General features: G+C 39.6%; 1 protein-coding gene across 3 annotated transcripts in view; it reads right to left on the reverse strand.

Annotated features, from left to right (window-relative positions):
* Nucleotides 1-19230, reverse strand: part of cntn4 (contactin 4) — a 154744-nt gene that overhangs the window by 82909 nt on the left and 52605 nt on the right. For all 3 annotated transcript variants that reach the window (XR_007814351.1, XM_018699001.2, XM_018699000.2), the window contains exon 5: nt 3588-3683. Coding sequence is in view for 2 of the 3 variants with exons in the window: in XM_018699001.2 (XP_018554517.1) it covers nt 3588-3683 (96 nt within the window). In the remaining variant the exon portion in view is untranslated. The remainder of the gene's footprint in view (nt 1-3587; nt 3684-19230) is intronic.

Here is a 19230-nt window from a genome sequence, read left to right on the forward strand (position 1 = left end):
GTCTTGCTTAATGTCACAAATATAATGTAACCACTGATAATGCAGACCTGATACTCACTGTAATGGATTACACAATTCAAAAAAGTTTTAATAGTCTGATTATTGATTTTCATACATGGTAAGTCAAATCAGTGGCTAAATAGCAGGAAAAATATATACAAAAATGTAAAAATATATGACCTGAAATTCTCAACAAAAATATAATTTGAAGAAAATAGTTAAGGATAGGGCTGGTGTTTCTTAACAAATTTCATGAAAAGAGCAAAGCAACAATGCATTGGTACTTTCTGACTTCCCTGCTCTGTTTGTGGCCACCAGGCTCATTCCTTTCGACAGAAGATACACATTTATAGTTTTCAAAAAGGCTCTGTAATTATCTGAAATAGTGGGGTACTATAGCTTTAAGTGAACTTCATTCTAACATGAGTAAATGGTGCATCTATTCTAGAGTAGGTTTCAGCACTGGATTAATACAAATATGATGCTCAATTGAATATCTATGGCAGCAGGACAGTGTATGTGGGACTGATTCAAAAATAAACTACAGTGTGTGTGTGTGTTCATGGTTATGGGGGAACATGCCATCCAGTGCAACAGTGTGGCTTACTGACGCGTCTTTAAAAGATCTGGACAACTGAGCTGTGTGCCACAGTGTAATTTAATTATCAAAAAACCACCAACACCAAATGTATTCTGGCTATACCAATGACATATGTGTAGCTACAAGTCACAGACCACAAACTGCAACCAGTAAACAAAACATTGACTACTTTCACGGAGTCAGCAATCACCAAGTATAATTAAGTTTGGTAAGACATATTTTAATTCAATATATTTTATGCCACTTGTTTCTTTTCCAGGCCAATTAAATTTAAATTACATTAAAATACAAAAGGAAACTACAACTGGCTGATTAATGACAGAGCTCTCTGATCAGCAGATACCCTATCCTCCTTTTCAAGGAAATCACTTTGGCTTCAGCATGATGTGGGAGACACAAGCCTATGTTGCCAGATTACTGGCAGTATTTCCCTCTACCAGCACAGGCAAGGGCCATTTCAGATGTAACAAAAGCAACATATCAGGTCAACAAAGAAAACTAGCACTGGCAAAACACTTAGCTCTTTGCCTGCTGACTGATTGCTTTTCATTGTTGCCAGTTTGAATACTCTGATGCCCTGACCAGCAGCTTGGCTGAACATGTATTTGTGTATGTGTACGTGTGTTTGTGTGTGTGTTTAGTGCCAACAGTCTGGCTAGGATGTGTGGGGAAGTCTGTTGAATCTTGATTTGGTTTCTGTTGTTTAATATTTTATTCTGGACCTGAATAACTGGGGCTGAATATAGTGTTGTGTGCTGATATACAGCACGTTACAGTACTGACATGTACAGGCAAATGTTTTATAATTGATGATTCTGGTGAATTGTTTGGTTGTTCTTCATGTCAGATTCTCATTAAAGGGATTAATCTAAAACACTGAAGCAAATATGGATCTTAAACATATTTCAGAGCAACATTTTCACCGTTACATGTCAAGGCTTTGGGCAGGACGAGCAGTATAAACTGAAGACACACTCTGTATTTACTACATCTGTTTAATGCAAGAACCACCACACTAGCAACAAAGTGACAAGTAATAGTAGCTTCTGTTACAGCTGAGAGATGTAACTCACTAAAATGGACTTCTAATTGACAGCTCGTCTTGGCTCTGTATGTTAGTGAGGAGACAAGTGTCTTGAGGGGGCTTTTCATGTGCCTGAAGATGCCTGACATGTTGGAATTATTTCCCCATTGGTCTTAAAAACTAAACCTTAATTGGATTACTTCAGCACAAATTGGCAGCTATGAAAAGAGTCAGTGTAGCAACTGTTGACAGTATGGAGGACAATCAAATACAGGCATGTCAGCCGAACTATTTGCAAATAAATCTAAAACTCCAGATTGCCACAGAGCTTGCCAAGCTTTTGCCAAATAAAACCCCAAAAGGAAACAAGCTCCAAACAATTACAATCAATTCCAGACCACTGCATGAATCAGTGATATCTGTTAGGTGGCTGTCAGCTGGGGCAGTGTAATCCAAGCAGCTGCTGCATGTCCGGTACGAGAAGAGAGGAAGCTATGAAAGAACACATCTGCTGCAATTAACAGAAAATATGAGGAACTTTGCTAGAAAAGTAAGTTTTGAGTGAGAAATTTAGCTTGATACAAGCCAGTTGGCACATACAATTCATGGCGCATGTTCTTCAAATATCTGTGGAGGGTGTAGCAGCTGAAGAAAAAAATACTACTTTGCACAGTACTACCTTTTCAGCATTTTAAAAGAATAGTCTGACATTTTGGGAAATACACTTATTCACACTCTTGCCAAGAACTGGATGAGACAATTGATACTGCACTCATGTCCATATGCTAAATATAAAGCCAAGCCAGGAGATGGTTAGCTGAGCTTAGCATACAGACTGGAAGCGACAGGAAAGCGGCAGCTAGCTTGGCTAGCTGGAACTCACTGGTTTCGGCAGAAAAACCTTAACTTACCATTTAAACTTTGTTTTTTGTATTTTAATTGTTCTGTTATATAAATCAAATATATGTAAAAATATGTGTTTCTGTATCAATAGGCCTCTATATATTCTCCCTCTATAAAACTTATCTTGAACTCAGCAGTGCATACATATATTTATCCAATGTGAACTAACTAATCATATAAAACCTACACTTGACCTTTAGCTTGTGAGTCCAAGTTGTTAGCAGAGCAATATCATAGGTGAGGGGTTGTGTGTATGGACATAATCGGCAAAAAGACTGTATTTCCAAAAGAGTTTGGCTGATTTGATCTTTTCTCCCTCATTTTCTGCCTCTTGATCTGTGTGGAAGGTGGAGGTTAACAGTCCACTCTACCACTCCAGATTTGATTTTAATGTTTCTTGTAACTTCCACTTCACTGTGAAATATGTCATATTACAGAAGATAAAGATAGTCACAGCATCCAACTCACTGTGACTCTTTATGTTGTGTTAAACCAAGCTGGCTCTAGCTTCATATTTAGTACAGATAAGAGACCGGTATTTATCTTGTCATCTAGCTAGCCAATTAGCATATTATTTGTACCTTATTATATCTTATATAATTCATCCAGGGAATTGTTTGCCTTCAACATCAGAGCAAACAATGATGAATAAATTGAAATTGAAAATGAGGCAGAAAAATAAGGCTTGAATCAAAGAAGACTCAGCTGTAGGCGCCTGACAGCGAGGCTGTCGCACTTCCCATGGTCTGACCAAGACTGATCACACCTAAGCAATGCAAGACTCACTTGGAAATCTCTCAGTCCCCATAGCGACAGATGCAAGGTGTTGATTACCAAGTCAAAGGTGCCACTGAAACAGCTGGATCTTAAACAGCACAGGTGCAACCAAACACTAAGCACTTCAAACTCCAAATACCCATTTGAAAACATTTCAAACATTATGATCTTATTCACATTCTGTTTCTCAGACGGCCAGCTCCTAATATTCAGTTTAAAACAGTTCAGTTTGCTTGCCAACTGGATTGAGGAGTTATTAAAATTGAGAATGTGGTGCTTTACCTCCAGAATGTGGTGGAGGGCCGCACAGCAGAACCACTCCTTGACCTTCACGGACTGAGACAGAGCTTCTTCTGTGAGTCTTGAAGTTTTCCAAGTCTGAAAAAAAAAGGGCAGTAAGTAAGAATATCCCCACAAATCTGATGTACCCCCCTGATCCTTGAACACATGAAAGTGCGGTCATGAACAAAAGATGGTGTTCTTACTTCACTATTTTTCTTGTTTCTTACCTCTATTCAAGGTCACAGCCTATGGAGCCTAAAGCAGAACACAGCAGGTGGGTAAACATTCACAACAGGTTGCCAGTTTATTATAGGGCTCACACTCACACTGTAACAGAAAGTTCCTGGCCTATAGTTCCTTGGGCAGAAACAGAGGCTTAACCCTGACAAATACAGCACTTGTGAATTCCAAGGGCCTAAGGTTCAAACCCATATTGTGTGCGAGACAGCAGAGAAAACCACTGAACCACTGCACTTCCCCCATAAACAAATTATATACAAATACAACAACGTCATTATCCTGTCTGTGACTTTACTTCTGTAGGAAAAAGATCTTAAAGAGTGGCTGAACCTTCTACAGCAACAAACTGAAAGTTTTTGGGTGGTAAACAGCCTTTAGCTTTGCCTCAGGCCAAATCACCTCCTGTGTGCATCTGTGTACTGTGGACATCCAAGGCTCATTGTGATGGTGCCACAAGTATCAGAAAGACATGCATTAAAGGGACCCAGCGGAAAGGGACTTTTGCCTTTTGCTGGAGGAAGACCGTAACAAGTTTTGAAATACAGAAAAGCTGCCAAAAAAAAAAAAAACAAACAAACAAAAAAAAAAACAAAATCCCTGACTTTACCAGAAATGTTTAATCTAAGGGTTGAGTCTAAGGAAATGAAAAAAAAAAAGGTTGGAAACTTCTGATTTCTGTCTCAGCACTCTTTTGCATTGGAAAAAACACAAAAGAGATGTCACTCTGTCTGCACCACTGTTACCGAATTTTTAATTCTGACTCTATACTGTATGTATGTTTTAGTTGTTTTATATATATATATATATATATATATATATATATATATATATATATATATATATATATATATCTGTGTGTGTGTGTGTGTGTGTGTGTGTGTGTGTGTATATATATTATACTATTACTGTACCCTGTACCGTGCTGTGATAATTGTATGTCGCAAATTATGAGTAGAAGTCCTGCATGAGCTAAATACTTAAAAAAAGAGAGAGAAAAAAAGGAAAAAAAAAAAGAGTTGAAACCAAAAGTGACACACACTCACTAATATGAGCCAAACAGCAATTTGGAGCCCCGCTGCTAAGCAGAGAAGGTTGCTGTGATGGGTTACACATGAGGGATTTTAATAGCCCTGGTGGTAATCAGGTTACCTTTCATTCATCACGCCCACCACCACTGAACATTACACAGCTATTCCCAATATGGTTTTGACACCAAAGTACTGTTAAACTGAACTAATTTTCATTTGACAGTTGATGGAAACAACAGCAGGTCATAACCACTTCCAATGACTCTGTGAAATGGTGTATCCTGGCAGAGCTCTGTAAATGTAATTTATACATCATGTGGCAGCTTCATGTCTGCACTGATCACTGGGTTGGAGGGTATAAATTCGATAAATATATTCCTATTGGAACTACTTTAATCTGAAAGTTTAGTAGGAAAACATGAAAAATAATTTGTATTTACAACATTTTTAAATGATATGGCTTCAAATAGGATTAGGGTTAGGGTTTCAACAAACAGTTTATGTTTTGTATTTCATTATTCTATTTATTTTATTTTTTCTGGATCTTTATTTAGCTTGTACATGGATACCTGCATGCTTTGTGGTCAAAGGACAATCAATGTGTTTGAAGCATAATAATAGGCTATAGTAAATTAACAACTGAAGACAGGTGATATAGGGACTCAGATTTATCCAAACATATTCTCCAGAATGGATTAATTAACCTTAATTAACCTTGTTCTATAATACGCAGCATATTCTCAAGTCTCGGCACAAGCAGCGGTGCGAACATGGGTGCTCTCTTTGCAGACCTGCTCTATGCAAAACTGCAACCAATCCACTTTCAAATGAGATTACTGATTAGTTCAGCTCCAAGTGATCTAAATGTAAAATTATTGGGCTCACTGATTTATGAAGAGGACTATAAGGTCAGTTAATGCACGTCATATTGGCTGCAGGACAAGTCAATTAAGAAGCAGCCTTTAATTATTTCTTTAAACATAAATCTCTTTTTAACCCACAAGCACAGTTTAACTAATAGCTATTTAAGACTCTTAAGCCCTATTAAGAAAGCAAGTCTTGATATTTTGTCCAAAGATTAATGCCAGATTTGGGTCAGTCGGATATGTCTACCTCAAAGAAGTAACTCTTTATGGCTATATGGAGACGTTTATACATGTGACTTTTGTAACACATAATTTCACTATGGTATTGTCTGGAAGTAATTTATCTTAAAATGCTTTGATAGAGTGCTGCATTTTAAGAAAGACCATAAATTTCTGAAGTTGTTTACATTTCATGATCGTGCAGATGGACTAAATAATGTCAAAAATACTAGTTGTGATATAAGTAGATAGCAAAGAAAAACTGAGGCAATCTTACTTTACTTTTGTTTTCCTTTGTGAACTTCTGGGGTGTTTGCACCCTCAGCTAAGTCAGGTACATGAGCTAAGAAAAGCATTGTGGACAGCCCAAATGCCCTCCCACTGTACATACATGCTATGGATTACTTTTACTTTAGCTTCAATCAACCTTTAACAATTGTGTGGAAATTGATGGGAAAAATTGAGCTGAATTGAATGTTATTTTTCTGAAACAACATTATTATTTTGGCCACAAAAGACAGTGATTTTCTGTTACATTTCCAGTGAAGTGAAGAACAAGATATACTTCACCATATTTTCTTGACTTCAGCTTTGACTGATGTGTTTGCTTGATAAGCATCACCTGCTTTTCTTTTCTGACTGTCAAAAATATGTCCACTGTCTTCTGTATTTCATTTTTCTGTTGGTTTATTGTTCCTGCATGAAGCAGATTTATTCAGCTCTCCATTCCAGATGTTTTGCTCCACTCATGCTCAACCCTGTGCAGTGCCTTTGTACCCCCCAGGTGCGATCTGCTCCACAGTATGAGAACCACTGTTGATTTCTAACCTATGGCGACCGTTGGCCAGTGGTGGAAAGTAACTTCAGTAAGTACAATTACTCAACAGGTATTTCCATTTTTATGCTACTTAAATTTATTTGTCAGTTGTGTGCATTTCAGATTGTTAACACAAAATCATTACTTAAAAATATGAGTGGTTATGATCAGTGTTTTTAACAATAAATTAAATGACAATGTGAAACAATGGGAGGAACAATGGTTGTAGTATGAAGCCCACAGAGCACTATCAGCTGAATCTGTAGCTACCCTCAGCTTTAAGTGAGTTTCAGCTCATTGTTTAGCTGACCAGTCAGCAACTTGACTGTTTTGTTTTGCGCGCAGCTCTCATAGCAAATCCATTGTGCACTACCTACTCAGCACCAAATGGCAGACAAGACACTGCTAGAGACTTAGCTGGTGAAAGGCAGACCCAGCCAGAGTGAACAAGTTCACAGCATCAACTTAGGTGATGACATGTCAATGCTGTGTTCACGGCTTCTCTATAAACCTCTTTAAAGATGAGGGGAGCTGCACATTGAGGTGATAATCCTTCTTAGGTTCATCAGTATGAGCGACTCCTCTCATGTTGTTTTCACATTGTCATTTGATGCATTGTTTTCATAAAATGTCAGTTACATCGCCACTTTATGTAAAGGATCAAAGCACTCATAGAGACACTGAGGACATTTATTCAGTCTTGGTTTGGGTTGTTTTGGGGACTATGTGATTTTGACAGCTTTTAGCCAAAAAAGAATACTTTTTAAAATCAGAATATTATTCTTTCAGTGGTATGAAGCCTTTAGGCCATTACTCAGGGAAATACAGTTGACATAAAATATCACTGCATAACTGTACAAATGAAGAATGAGAAAAAAACAACTTTATTTATAGCTAGTCCAATATTTCGTTGTACTCATGACCTTAGCATTTTTGAAACCACTGGTGTGGTTATCCCTCTCATATTCCCTTTCTTCTTTGTATAATACAGGATAATTTTACCCCTTCAGACAAAAAAAACTTTTTTCAAATGATCAGATTTGAGCTGCTCCAATACCTTATTAAAAGCGCATAAACCAAGAAAGTTGGGAATCACTGAACTAGACCACAAGAATATCATGCTTATTGACCATAATAAGATGCCTCTTCAGTCATATTTGAGTGCTATTGTAAACCCAAATTAATGATTCCACGTATTCTATGTTATGCCACCTGTGATACACATTGACAAGAGTTTGGCCATAATGTCTCCACTGTTGTGAACATAATTCAACTAGTGGGAGGTCTGTTTCTTGTGTCCAGCATCTTAAGTGTGAATTATTTACCCACCCCTGAAGTGAGAACAGAACTAGACTAAACCACTCTGGATATATATAACATATAAGTCCACTAATTTGATCTATGTACTTGTTTGTCCCTGCTCCTTACTGGAAAAACAACATGTCATCTCCACACCAGAATAATTGAGCATTTGAGTGCCGTTCATAAATGTGATGACACATTTGCTGTCTGTAGTCATTTTTGCTCTGCAAATCACCGTCTCTCCAAATTATATATTCTGGGCTGTGCAGAAAGTAGCCTAATGCTGGCTGGGCGGTAACCATGTTGTAAAAGTGCTTAAAACAGAAAGACAGAGCAAAGATGTCTGAAGATCTGAATTTAAGATGCTTTCTTGGAGGTTTATGACATGTGTAGATTTCAATCTGTCCTCTGTGCTTAAATTAGGTGATTTATTTTTATAACTTGTCATATTTTACAAATTGCTATTGCTTTTCAGTGGCTTTTTTTATAAGAACATTGGCTGTCTGGCTATCTCTTAACTGTCACTCAAAGGTGATTAATGTTACAGCAAGGCTTATTGACTTCCCTGTTGTCAGCAGGCTTTATCTCTGGCCGGTGTGGCTCATCAGAGATCACTGATGAAAGCTTGTAGCTGAAAAAAAAAAAAAAAAAAAAAAAAATATATATATATATATATATATATTAAAAAGCTACAAATAGGAAGACGATCTTCTCATGGCCTGAATTGATGGAAAAATACAGTTTTTTGAGACTTGTTAAAACAATCTGGCCACTCCAAAATGGCAACTGAAGCTTTTTTTTTTTTTTTTTTTTTTTGGAGTAGCCCCACCACTTACTTTCATCTGAAGGCGCGATAGAAGGTTAGATAAAAGCACCCAAGCCTCCCCAAAATATGAGCCTAGAACAAAGTGGAATAGAGCAAAAGACATCTAAGGTACTGAATTTATTCCAAAAAAAGTCTTTTTGGCATTATTTTTGCTGAGATCAAAGCTGTTGTGATTTGTGAAGTGGCGATGTCTACCTCACTAAAGCCACTGATTGTCCCTGTCCACATCCACAAACATGGCCTTGCCTGAGCTGAAAGCATGCTGCAGTAGTGGTAAAATCCAGCACTCCAACTACCCCCACCCCACCCTACATCCCTCTCCATCTATCCACTCTGAACAGCCAAAAAAGAGCAAAAGAAGCATTGTTGTGGGAAGGGCTGGAGGAGAGCAGTGAAAAGCATAATTTACAATATGATGCCTTCAGATGCAGGAGGTACATCGTGGAGGGCTTTCCCAAAGGCATGCTTTTATGAGCGCAGGCAGTTTGCCTACAATGGACATTTCAAATAACATATCCATTAAATTTGTCTCATAGAGGATCAACAGTAAATGTAACTCCTTTCAAATTTTCATTCAAAAATTATAAAATTGTGCTAATGATTTTCTACACATCAGCCTCTGTGTCATTTTTCTAGGGGGAAGTGGTTAACAATGATTAATAGCCTCAGAACTAGAAGTAAATGTGATGTCCCATCTAGATCCATTAACATCACTTATAGCAAACCTGGGCTGGCGTTACGAACAATGAACTAGATTAGGCTAATGATCACATCTCAGACATATGAGCTTCCCAAACACCAGCACAACTTATCATACTCCAGCAAGCCTGTCTAACTGTGACCATGAAATTTGTCACAACCTGCGACTCCTTAAGGATGCACTTTGTCTTCAAGTGGGTGGTGGGTAATGTGTGTGTGTGTGTGTGTGACAGCTCTGTTTTCACAGTTTGTAAGAGAATATAATCACATGTAAATATATGAAAGTATTGTTTTTTTTTTCACAAAGAACCCTGATGAATTGGCAAGTTTGGGAGTTAGCCACCTCACCCGGAAAAGGGAAACCAGGGAACCCTCCTGGAGCCAGACCTGGGAGGGGAGCTCACCAGCGAGCGTCTGGTGGCTGGGCTTTCACCCATGGGGCCTGGCTGGGCTCAGCCCGAACAAACTACATGGAGTCGCCACCTTGTGGACCCTGGACACCTGCGGGGATAGGCATCGGGGTCGGTTGCTTTGCCAGCCGGGTGGCAGCCGAAGGCAGGGCCCCACGTGTACCAACACCTGGTGGCACAGACTAGCTCTAGGGATGTGGAATGTCACCTCTCTGGCGGGGAGGGAGCCTGAGCTGGTGAGGGAGGTGGAGTGGTACCAACTAGATATAGTTGGACTCACCTCCTACACAGCGCAGGGCTCTGGAACAACTGGAGAGGGGCTGGACTCTCTCCTTTTCCTGGAGTTTCCAAGGGTGAGAAGCGGGCAGGAGTGGGGATACTCACAAGTCCCAGACTGTGCATCACAGTGTTGGAGTTTTCCCCTGTGAATGAGAGGGTCGCCTCTCTGTGACTGAAAGTTTGGGGGCTGTAAGGCTCTGGCTGTTGGGTGTGCTTATGCACCAAACAGCAGCTCGTAGTACCTGGCCTTCTTGGAGTCTCTGGGTGGTGTCCTGGAAAGGGTGCCAGCTGGGGATTCCATAGTTCTGTTAGACGACTTCAACGCTCACTTGGGCAACGATAGGGAAATGTGTGATTGGGAAGAACAGCCTCCCTGATCTGAACCTGAGTGGTGCTTTGCTATTGGACATCTGTGCTAGTCACAGTTTGGCCATAACGAACACCATGACTGCTGACCCAGACTGGGGATATTGTTGACTTGGGGGAAGCCTTGGCCATATCTTTGGCAGAGGTCGCTGAGGTAGTTAAACAGCTGCCCAGTGGCAATGTGCCAGGTGTGGACAAGATTCGCCCTGAGATGCTAAAGGCTCTGGACATTGTGGGGCTGTCATGGCTGACACGCCCCTTCAATGGTGCATGGAGGTCGGGGACAGTACCTGGGGAGTGGCAGAGAGGGGTGGTGGTCCCCATTTTTAAAAAGGGGGATGCGAGTCTGTGCTCCAATTATCGGGGTATCACACTACTCAGCCTCCCTGGGAAAGTTTACTCCAGGGTGCTGGAAAGGAGGCTTAAACCGACGGTCGAACCTCGGATTCCAGGAGGAACAGTGCAGATTTCAGCCACGGAACAGTGGACCAGCTTTTCACTCTTGCAGGATTGCTGAGGGAGTCATGGGAATTTGACCAGCCAGTCTACATGTGTTTTGTAGACTTGGAAAAGGCTTATGACTGTCCCCCAAGGGATCCTGTGAGGGGTACTGCAGGAGAATGGGGTACCGGGGCCGCTAATGCGAGGCATATGTTCCTTGTGCAACATAAGCGAGAGCTGTGTACACATTCTCGGCACAAAGTCAAACACGTTTCCGGTGGGTGTTGGACTCCACCAAGGTTGTCCCTTGTCTCTGAGGTGAGGAGTGTGTCCGGTTTGGGAACCTCAAAATTGCATCTCTGCTTTTTGCAGATGGTCCTGTTGGCTTCATCAGACCAGGACCGTCAACACGCACTGGGGTGGTTTTCAGCCGAGTATAAAGCCGAGTATGAACCAAGTCCGAGGCCATGGTTCTCAGCCGGAAAACTTTAGGATTGTTCCCTCCAGGTGCGAAGGAGTTTAAATATCTCGGGGTCTTGTTCTTAAGTGAGGGGAGGATGGAGCGTGAGATTGACAGGTGGATTGGTGCAGCTCCGGCAGTTATGCGGTCGCTGTACCGGACCGTTGTGGTGAAGAGGGAGCTGAGCCAGAAGGCAAAGCTCTTAGAGCCTTAGAGATAAGGTGAGAAGCATGGACATTCGGAGGGAGCTTGGAGTAGAGCCCCTGCTCCTTTGCATTGAGGTTGAGGTGGTTTGGGCATGTGGTTAGAATGCCTCTTGGGAGGCTTCCTTTGGAGGTGTTCCAGGCATGCCCAACTGGGAGGAGACCCTGGGGCAGACCCAGAATGTGCTGGAGGGACCACATATCTCTTCTGGCCTGGGAATGCCTTGGAATTCCCCAGGAAGAGCTGGAAACTGTTGCCAGGGAGAGGGACGCCTGGAATGCCCTGCTCAGCCTGCCACCACCATGACCTGATTTCAGATTAGCGAAAGAGAAATTGACAGAACTGACAATTTTTTTTTTCACTGAAAATGTTTTAGAAAGGTGTTGATTCAACTTTATGCTAATTTTGCAGTTTATATTTAAGGTGCTATTGAATCGTTAGTATATTATGCCTACTCTCAGTGTAAAGTATCACAAACCACACACTGCAAAATGACTGTAAAGGTAAATCAACATCTCTCCTAAACAATTTCAACAAAAGCTGGTGTACCCAATAACCTTGCAGAGTGTAATTATTTCTCTTTAACTTTTCATGTCACTACAGCACATATGCAACAAACTGATACAGTTCAATTCCATTTAGTACACATTCATTCCTCGTGGAGTCAGGACCAGCTAGTTATGACAAAGAGTTCATTTATTGATTATTATTATTATCTTTGCCATGGCAGTTACCTTGTCTTGTTTATCAAACATATGGTAATGTAAAATGTATTCAAAATTGTATTAAGTTGGGGCTCATTGTTCATTCCTTTCTGAAGACTTGTTTAGCATCGAGCATGTGCAAAGGATTTGAATGTCAAAATTCAGAAGTGAGTAGTACTACAGATATTCAGCACCTCCATAAAGTTGGGGCAGCAATGGAAGTGTTTACAATTCATGCAGCAGAGGCTGTAAAAGACATGACTGAAACTCCAAAGCTGCTGGATCCTATATCTCAGTACCATCATACTGGCTCCTCTCTGCCTGGTAAATGCATGTCTCCCTTGCCTCCAGTTTTTAAATGTAGACTTTTGCCCACATAATTGTCATGACATTATCAGACATTATTGTCTCAGACATAACAAAGCTCCTCCATAGCAAAACAGGACATCATACAGTCTTTTTCATAGACTAAGGGCTGGTTTATGGTCTCAAAGATGTAGTTCGTAAAATGTGCTGTCCGACTACCTGATCTAAACAGCTACAGTGGAAGATAGACTGAGAAGTCGGCCATCATAGAAGGTGGGAAGATGTGATATTGTTAGATTCAGATTCAGATTCAGACTAAGACAACTTTATTTATCCCATAGGGCAATTCAGTTTTGCATCCAAACCACAAGGAAAAAAAAAAAGAAACACACACACACACACACACACACACACAAACATAGTGGGCATAGGCACAGTGGGCTGTGTCAGAGACAATGAGTAAAAGACACTCAAACAAAAGTCAGGCAAGTGGGGTATGTCCACGGTATAAATATATAATATATTATTAAAATACTGGAATGACCGTGCAGACAGTCTCTGTCGTCATGTTCAAATGAAAAGTGCCAAAAATAGGTGAGTAACAAATGAAAAATGAAATAGAGGGAGAAGTTCAAACCCTGGCTCCTTTCTTATCTCCTCTATATGCTGTGTGTGAATGTTGGATTGTTGATTCAGGAAAGTCACAGAAATGACAGGACATAGACCTCTCCCTAATCTGTCATTGGAACGGTTTGGGGAGAGCACTTTTAACATGGCCTACCTATTGACATAGGTATGATGCACATCTGTCACCTAGAAATGATGTGTATAGTATATGCAACCAATTAGTTTTGCCAAATATGCCTTGGAGGAAACATTAGGACCATTGCCATTTTGTTCAGTAAAGGAAGAGCTACTCTACCTCAAACAAGTTGGAAGGAGGTGGTCAGGGTGGATGGTGGGCGTACAAAGCACATGACTTTAATATCAAAGGCGTACAAAGCACAGGACTTTAATATCATAGATTGGGGTTCATATCCTGAGTCCCAACCAAAAAGCACTTTTCCTTTTAACAACCAATTGCAGTCACATCTGATTTTAGGGATGTACAATGAAGCAGTGAGTGGATAAACAGTTTAAATACTTTCAGTAAAAGAGGTATGACATACTGTCAGTATTGTACAATCTATTCCAAAGGAGTTTAGTTTACATTGAGGTTACAGATGATGCTGAGACTTTTTAACAGCGTCTGTAGCTTCACCATTTCTCAATTTTCTAGTCTGAGACACAGTTCCTACTCATTTTTAGGCCTGGGTGGTTCTCAGAAAGCAGTTAACAGTAAATCCTGAGTATGTTATGCCACCTTATAGCAGGTTCTCAAGAGTGATATCTTGATAGTGTACTGCAGATAAAAAGCAAAAGCTGGAGTACGCCCATTAGCTATTTACACCTCATTAACTAAGTCAATACTCACTCCACATTATCACAACAGCTGAGAGGAGTCTAGAGGATTTATTTGCATTTAAATGAGGCATTCGTGTTTCCCCTCAAGGCTTTAAAGCCTGCTCTGGTGACATCAGGAATTTTCACCCCTATGTGCTTAGCAAAATATGAGCTTGTCTGACACTGATGAGACACTCTATAAGAAGCTGAATATTAACTCCTACACAATACAGGATATGTTCCAGTTTTTTGTTTTATCCCCCCTGTGGGTTGGACCTTGTTGACATCTCTGGTCATGAAGTGGCATCATGGAAACTTCAATGCTGAATAAGCTCATCATCACATTCAAAGCAGCAGCATCTCCTCAGCGCCACCCACCCGTAATTCTGATATTGAATATACTGCCTTTCATCAGTATGAATTATGGGTGTACATCTTTTACATAATCACTGATATAGAATCAATAGACATACTAATCAAGGGCAGCGAGTATTGAGTGGGTGCGTCCACTGCCCATCAGTTATCCTTGCCTCAGGAGGTAGACAGCCACAACCCTTGTGAGGAGGAGCATCATCCATCAAAAGTTTGTGACACAGAGAGTCCCGCCAATTTCAGCAAATGACCTTGAAGGCGTTGTGGACCATGAAGGCTAACAAATGTTAACTAAAAAACATAATTTTGCAGAAGAGCTGGGTTTCATTGTACTGTGTGTTTATCCTTGACTACAGAATATATAATATGTACAAGTTCAGGAGGAGCAGCAGAGCACAATATAAATTCAATCTGCAGATTTTCATTTGTTTTTAGCAAGGCTGTGAATACTAAGTCAAATAAAATCAAGGGTATTGTATCAAAAAGAAACACAAATCATAGATTTTCAATTACTTCGGAATGTATGATTTGAGAGAAACAGATTTACAGCTTTGAGATGAAAATACACCCTTATCTTGCAGGGACAATTCACTGTGACTTCAACAACACCAGTAATGTGTTTTAGAAAGATTACTCACAAGGAACAAGATTAAGACACCACTGATGCCTGTTTAATTAAAGAAAAGGGAGAAATCTTTCACACCCAGTGCTAAATGACTAAATTAGAAGGCAGAGCATGTTCACTGAACAACAACCAGAAAGCTCCTGATCACAATGACTCCCTATCAGAATGTAGTGATCAAATTTAGAACACAGTTCATAATTAAATATCAGTTGACTTTCATGATGAGTCAAAATATTTAACTATGACACCAGTTTAGTTGGTTTTGTGAGAAACTAGCTTAAGTAAGAAAACGTTCAAATGCTTTTAGTTTCTATTTGCCCTTGGTGGATTAAGCAACTAAAACATGCCACATCATTAAAAAAAACATGCTAAGATTCCAATTCAATCTCTGCTGACCCTTTAAAATGTCTTATTTTATTTTGGTGTAAAATCAGACATAGATATACTGAATAATACATGCAACCTAAATAAACACATTTTGATAAATTAACTAATAAAACAAGGACTCTGTATATATTTGTAATTCAGCAGTAGATTGTGAGTATAGTCTTTACCATGTCTTGACAATACTAGAGGACACCGGTAATTTGGATGATTTTGCCTTGATTTGTTATCATAAATGCTGATATTCTCTCAAGTAAGCTCAAATATTTGAAAACTCAGCACTTAGATTGGTTTGGTCCACTGTGACAGCTACAGTACAGAACCACAGAAAGAGACTTACTATCAACTGACAGGAGAAGAAGTTAAGGTACACTGTTCAAATAGATGGGGAGGAGTGAACAACATGCTTTTCTGGGGTGACAGACTGGCACCAACACTGGAAAAATAGAGCAGTGAAGCACTCACACACACACCAATGTCAGCTGTTTTGATGTGTTGTTGAATGCCTCTGGTTTGGTTTAGGTATTCAGTTTCACAAATTCACTTTGCCATTTTGTCTTTTGAACTCCATCCACTGAAAAAGACTCCGAGCTGATTAAAGCTCCAGAATAAGCATGTAAGTAGATAATGAGTTAATATTTTTGTCAAAATATGTACATAGTGTTTACAATATGGCACACTTAGTTGTGTACATACTGAAGCTATTCACTGTGCAGAGTTTTTTGTTTTTGGTTGTTGTTTGGTTTTGGGCCAGTTGGGGAAAGAATTCCACAACAAGCTGACCATCACCCAAATGTTTTACATATTAAGGCCTTTCACAATTGATAGGTCTGTTGTGTTAGCCTATAGGTGCCTGTCTACACATTCAGCTTACACGGGGCTACATTAGTATTCATTTTGTATATCTGGCCACCTGTAGAATGTAAGCAAAATACTCACTCTCTTGTAGCTCCTGTTTTGGTTGGTTTGACACAGTACCTTTATCAGAACTTTTGATACAAACAATAATCAGTCTTATCTAATCTAATATGTGCTGTAAATGACAGATTTATTTTTTGTTAGGCTACCAAGCTATCTCAAGTATCAGCTCTACATTCATACATACATATTTCATAGTGATACATTACTGACAGGAGTGTGTTAAAGCTGTAGTGTCCAAGTGACACTACAGCTTGAGGGGAGCATGAGGGAAATAGTTCATATAGAAAGTCAGTAATAATTATAATAAAGAAATGCATTTTTAAAAGATCAGTTGAACAAATCCTGCCCACATACCCCACGTGCTGTATGACCCATGTGCGGTCCTGATCCATAAAAACAGACCTTATGTCAGCCCTAGAAAAGGAACTTCTCTCATCTATATTTGATTTCTGATAGTGCCTGCCAGTCATGCAGCTAGGAACAACAAGTTCACCGGGTCTGTCTTTAAGATAGCTGAGACTGACTCATCCTGGAGCAGGCAGGAAAGGAATGGCTGGCAGAGCCACAGCTGATATAAGAAGCATTTTCTCCTCTGTCACTGTGCTGTAACACAAAAAACCTTTTAAAACAAGTTTTTGTGTTTCCAGTTGTGTATGCAGAGTGGCCATTCTTTCAAAACACATTGTATAGTTTAAAAATGCATGTGCAGCTGCCTAAAATTAAGATTAAGAGTTTATCTCGATACCTAAAAGTTTTTTTTTTTTTTTTTTTTGACAGAGGTCCTCAAATCAGATGGATTTTATGCTGTAATCTATACAGTTCACTATACAGCATCTCATGGTGTATCTCCTACAATGACTATGTACCATTTATAACACACTTATCCACTCTCCATATATACAGTATGTGTATTATTCTGTTTGTCCTGGGGCAGAGTTCTTGTAGGCTGTCCAGGACAGACCAAAACAGAAAAAGTGTTCATCTTAAATCACCCAGCTAGTTTGTATGGAAGCTCATTAACAGATCAGCGTACATTCTGCACAGTTTGTGACATCAAATTTAACCCAGAGACAGACCACAAATCTGTTTAAGTCGTGCTTATCTCTTCCTTGTCATACAAAGCCCTCTCAAAGGAAACTGCACAAACAGTTAATATCTACTTTATAAGTGCTTTTTAAGCTTTTAAAAAAGAAGAAAATCTTAATTTCATTTAACTTCATGAAGATGAATTTTGTAAACAAATCCATATAAAGACAGAAGACAACTTCATGACTTTCCTACCCTGTCTCTGGCTCCTTGTCTCAAGCCTGCTGATTCCTTCTGAAAATGTAAATACATTCTTTTTTTTTTTTTTTTTGAAAAATCTGTAATTTCCTAGAGCAACTGGGCATGGTAGTTTTTATCAAATGTCACTCAAGCAGGAATAAATAGTGTATTTGTAAGGGGGACTATACTCAGTTGTGGAATAATACACATATTGTGTGCTAATGGAGCTTTATGCACAGATATTAGTTTTATAAGGCTCTGTACAGATGATACTTGTTAGCAGGATCAATTCATTGTTGCCTTTTGTCTCTTTGTAGGAAGAAAAATCTAGACCTATCCTTCAATAATAACAAACAAAAAACTGTAATTTTTTTCTCTTGTTTTTACATCAAAAACACAGTGCTGTTAGGCATTAGGTGTGAATAGAGAAAATATCCCATCCCTTCATGCTTCAGTCAAAGACACACTTAGATGCTCTCTTCCTGCATTAGGTCCCACTGGATCCAACAGGAAATATATCAATAGCAGGAAGTAAGATACTCTTAGGACAATGCAAAATTAGATCTAAGATTTGAGAATCTTTAAAAGTCTTGATGTGTGACCTTTGAGGTGTAGCAGATGTGCATTTTTTATAGTTCCAAATGATTACTCCCATTTTGGTTGCTGACAGCTATAATTACCACTGAGCTTATTAGAGGTATGAATAGGCGCAAAGTCTGTCTTGTGTCAAAATCACAGTCAAATTATGTATAAAACTAATTACCACCAAAAGGTCACGATCTTTACTGGAGAAGAGTAGGATAGGTGCTGAAACACCACTTGCACCTAAAGTGTGCATGGTGTGTGGCTCTTATTCTGCATTACAGGAGCAGAGTGTCTCTGCCTGCCTCCCTGCAGGAGGAAATAATGCATGTATTGTAGTTCCTTCAAATTTCTATAAAGAATTACATGACACTTTTCAGCAATACCAGTTGCCCTTTAAATTATTCGCTTGAACCTTCACCATTCAATCATGCCGTGGAGTTAATTAAGCTATACCAAGAGTAATAAAGAAGATAGATGACACCTGGTCATACATGCATGTCCTGACTCTGTGACAACTGAGGGCTGCTAAGGTCAGAGCCCAACAATTGATGGAACTGTCATCCTATCACTGTGGAAATTCACCAGCAGAATCAGATTGTGGATTGACGTCCCACTGGTCCAGGGGACCAAACAAATGGCCTGAGACATATTGGAGGCCTTGTCCCCAATCGCTAAACCTCAGAATCTAATCTGGGCAAGTGATCACTCACTTGCTGTTAATGTCATCATTTATGCCTGTCCAATAACTGGCACATACAGTGGGCACTTATTGACTTTGTCCTGCTTTAGGTATATGAAATCTAGTGGTCAGTAGACTCATCAAGATCCTTCAAACAATCTATCATCATGATGGTCAGTAATCACTTAAAAAAGAGTCATT

This window comes from Lates calcarifer, linkage group LG12 (genome assembly GCF_001640805.2).
Source record: "Lates calcarifer isolate ASB-BC8 linkage group LG12, TLL_Latcal_v3, whole genome shotgun sequence".
In the NCBI taxonomy this organism is placed as follows: Eukaryota; Metazoa; Chordata; class Actinopteri; family Centropomidae; genus Lates; species Lates calcarifer.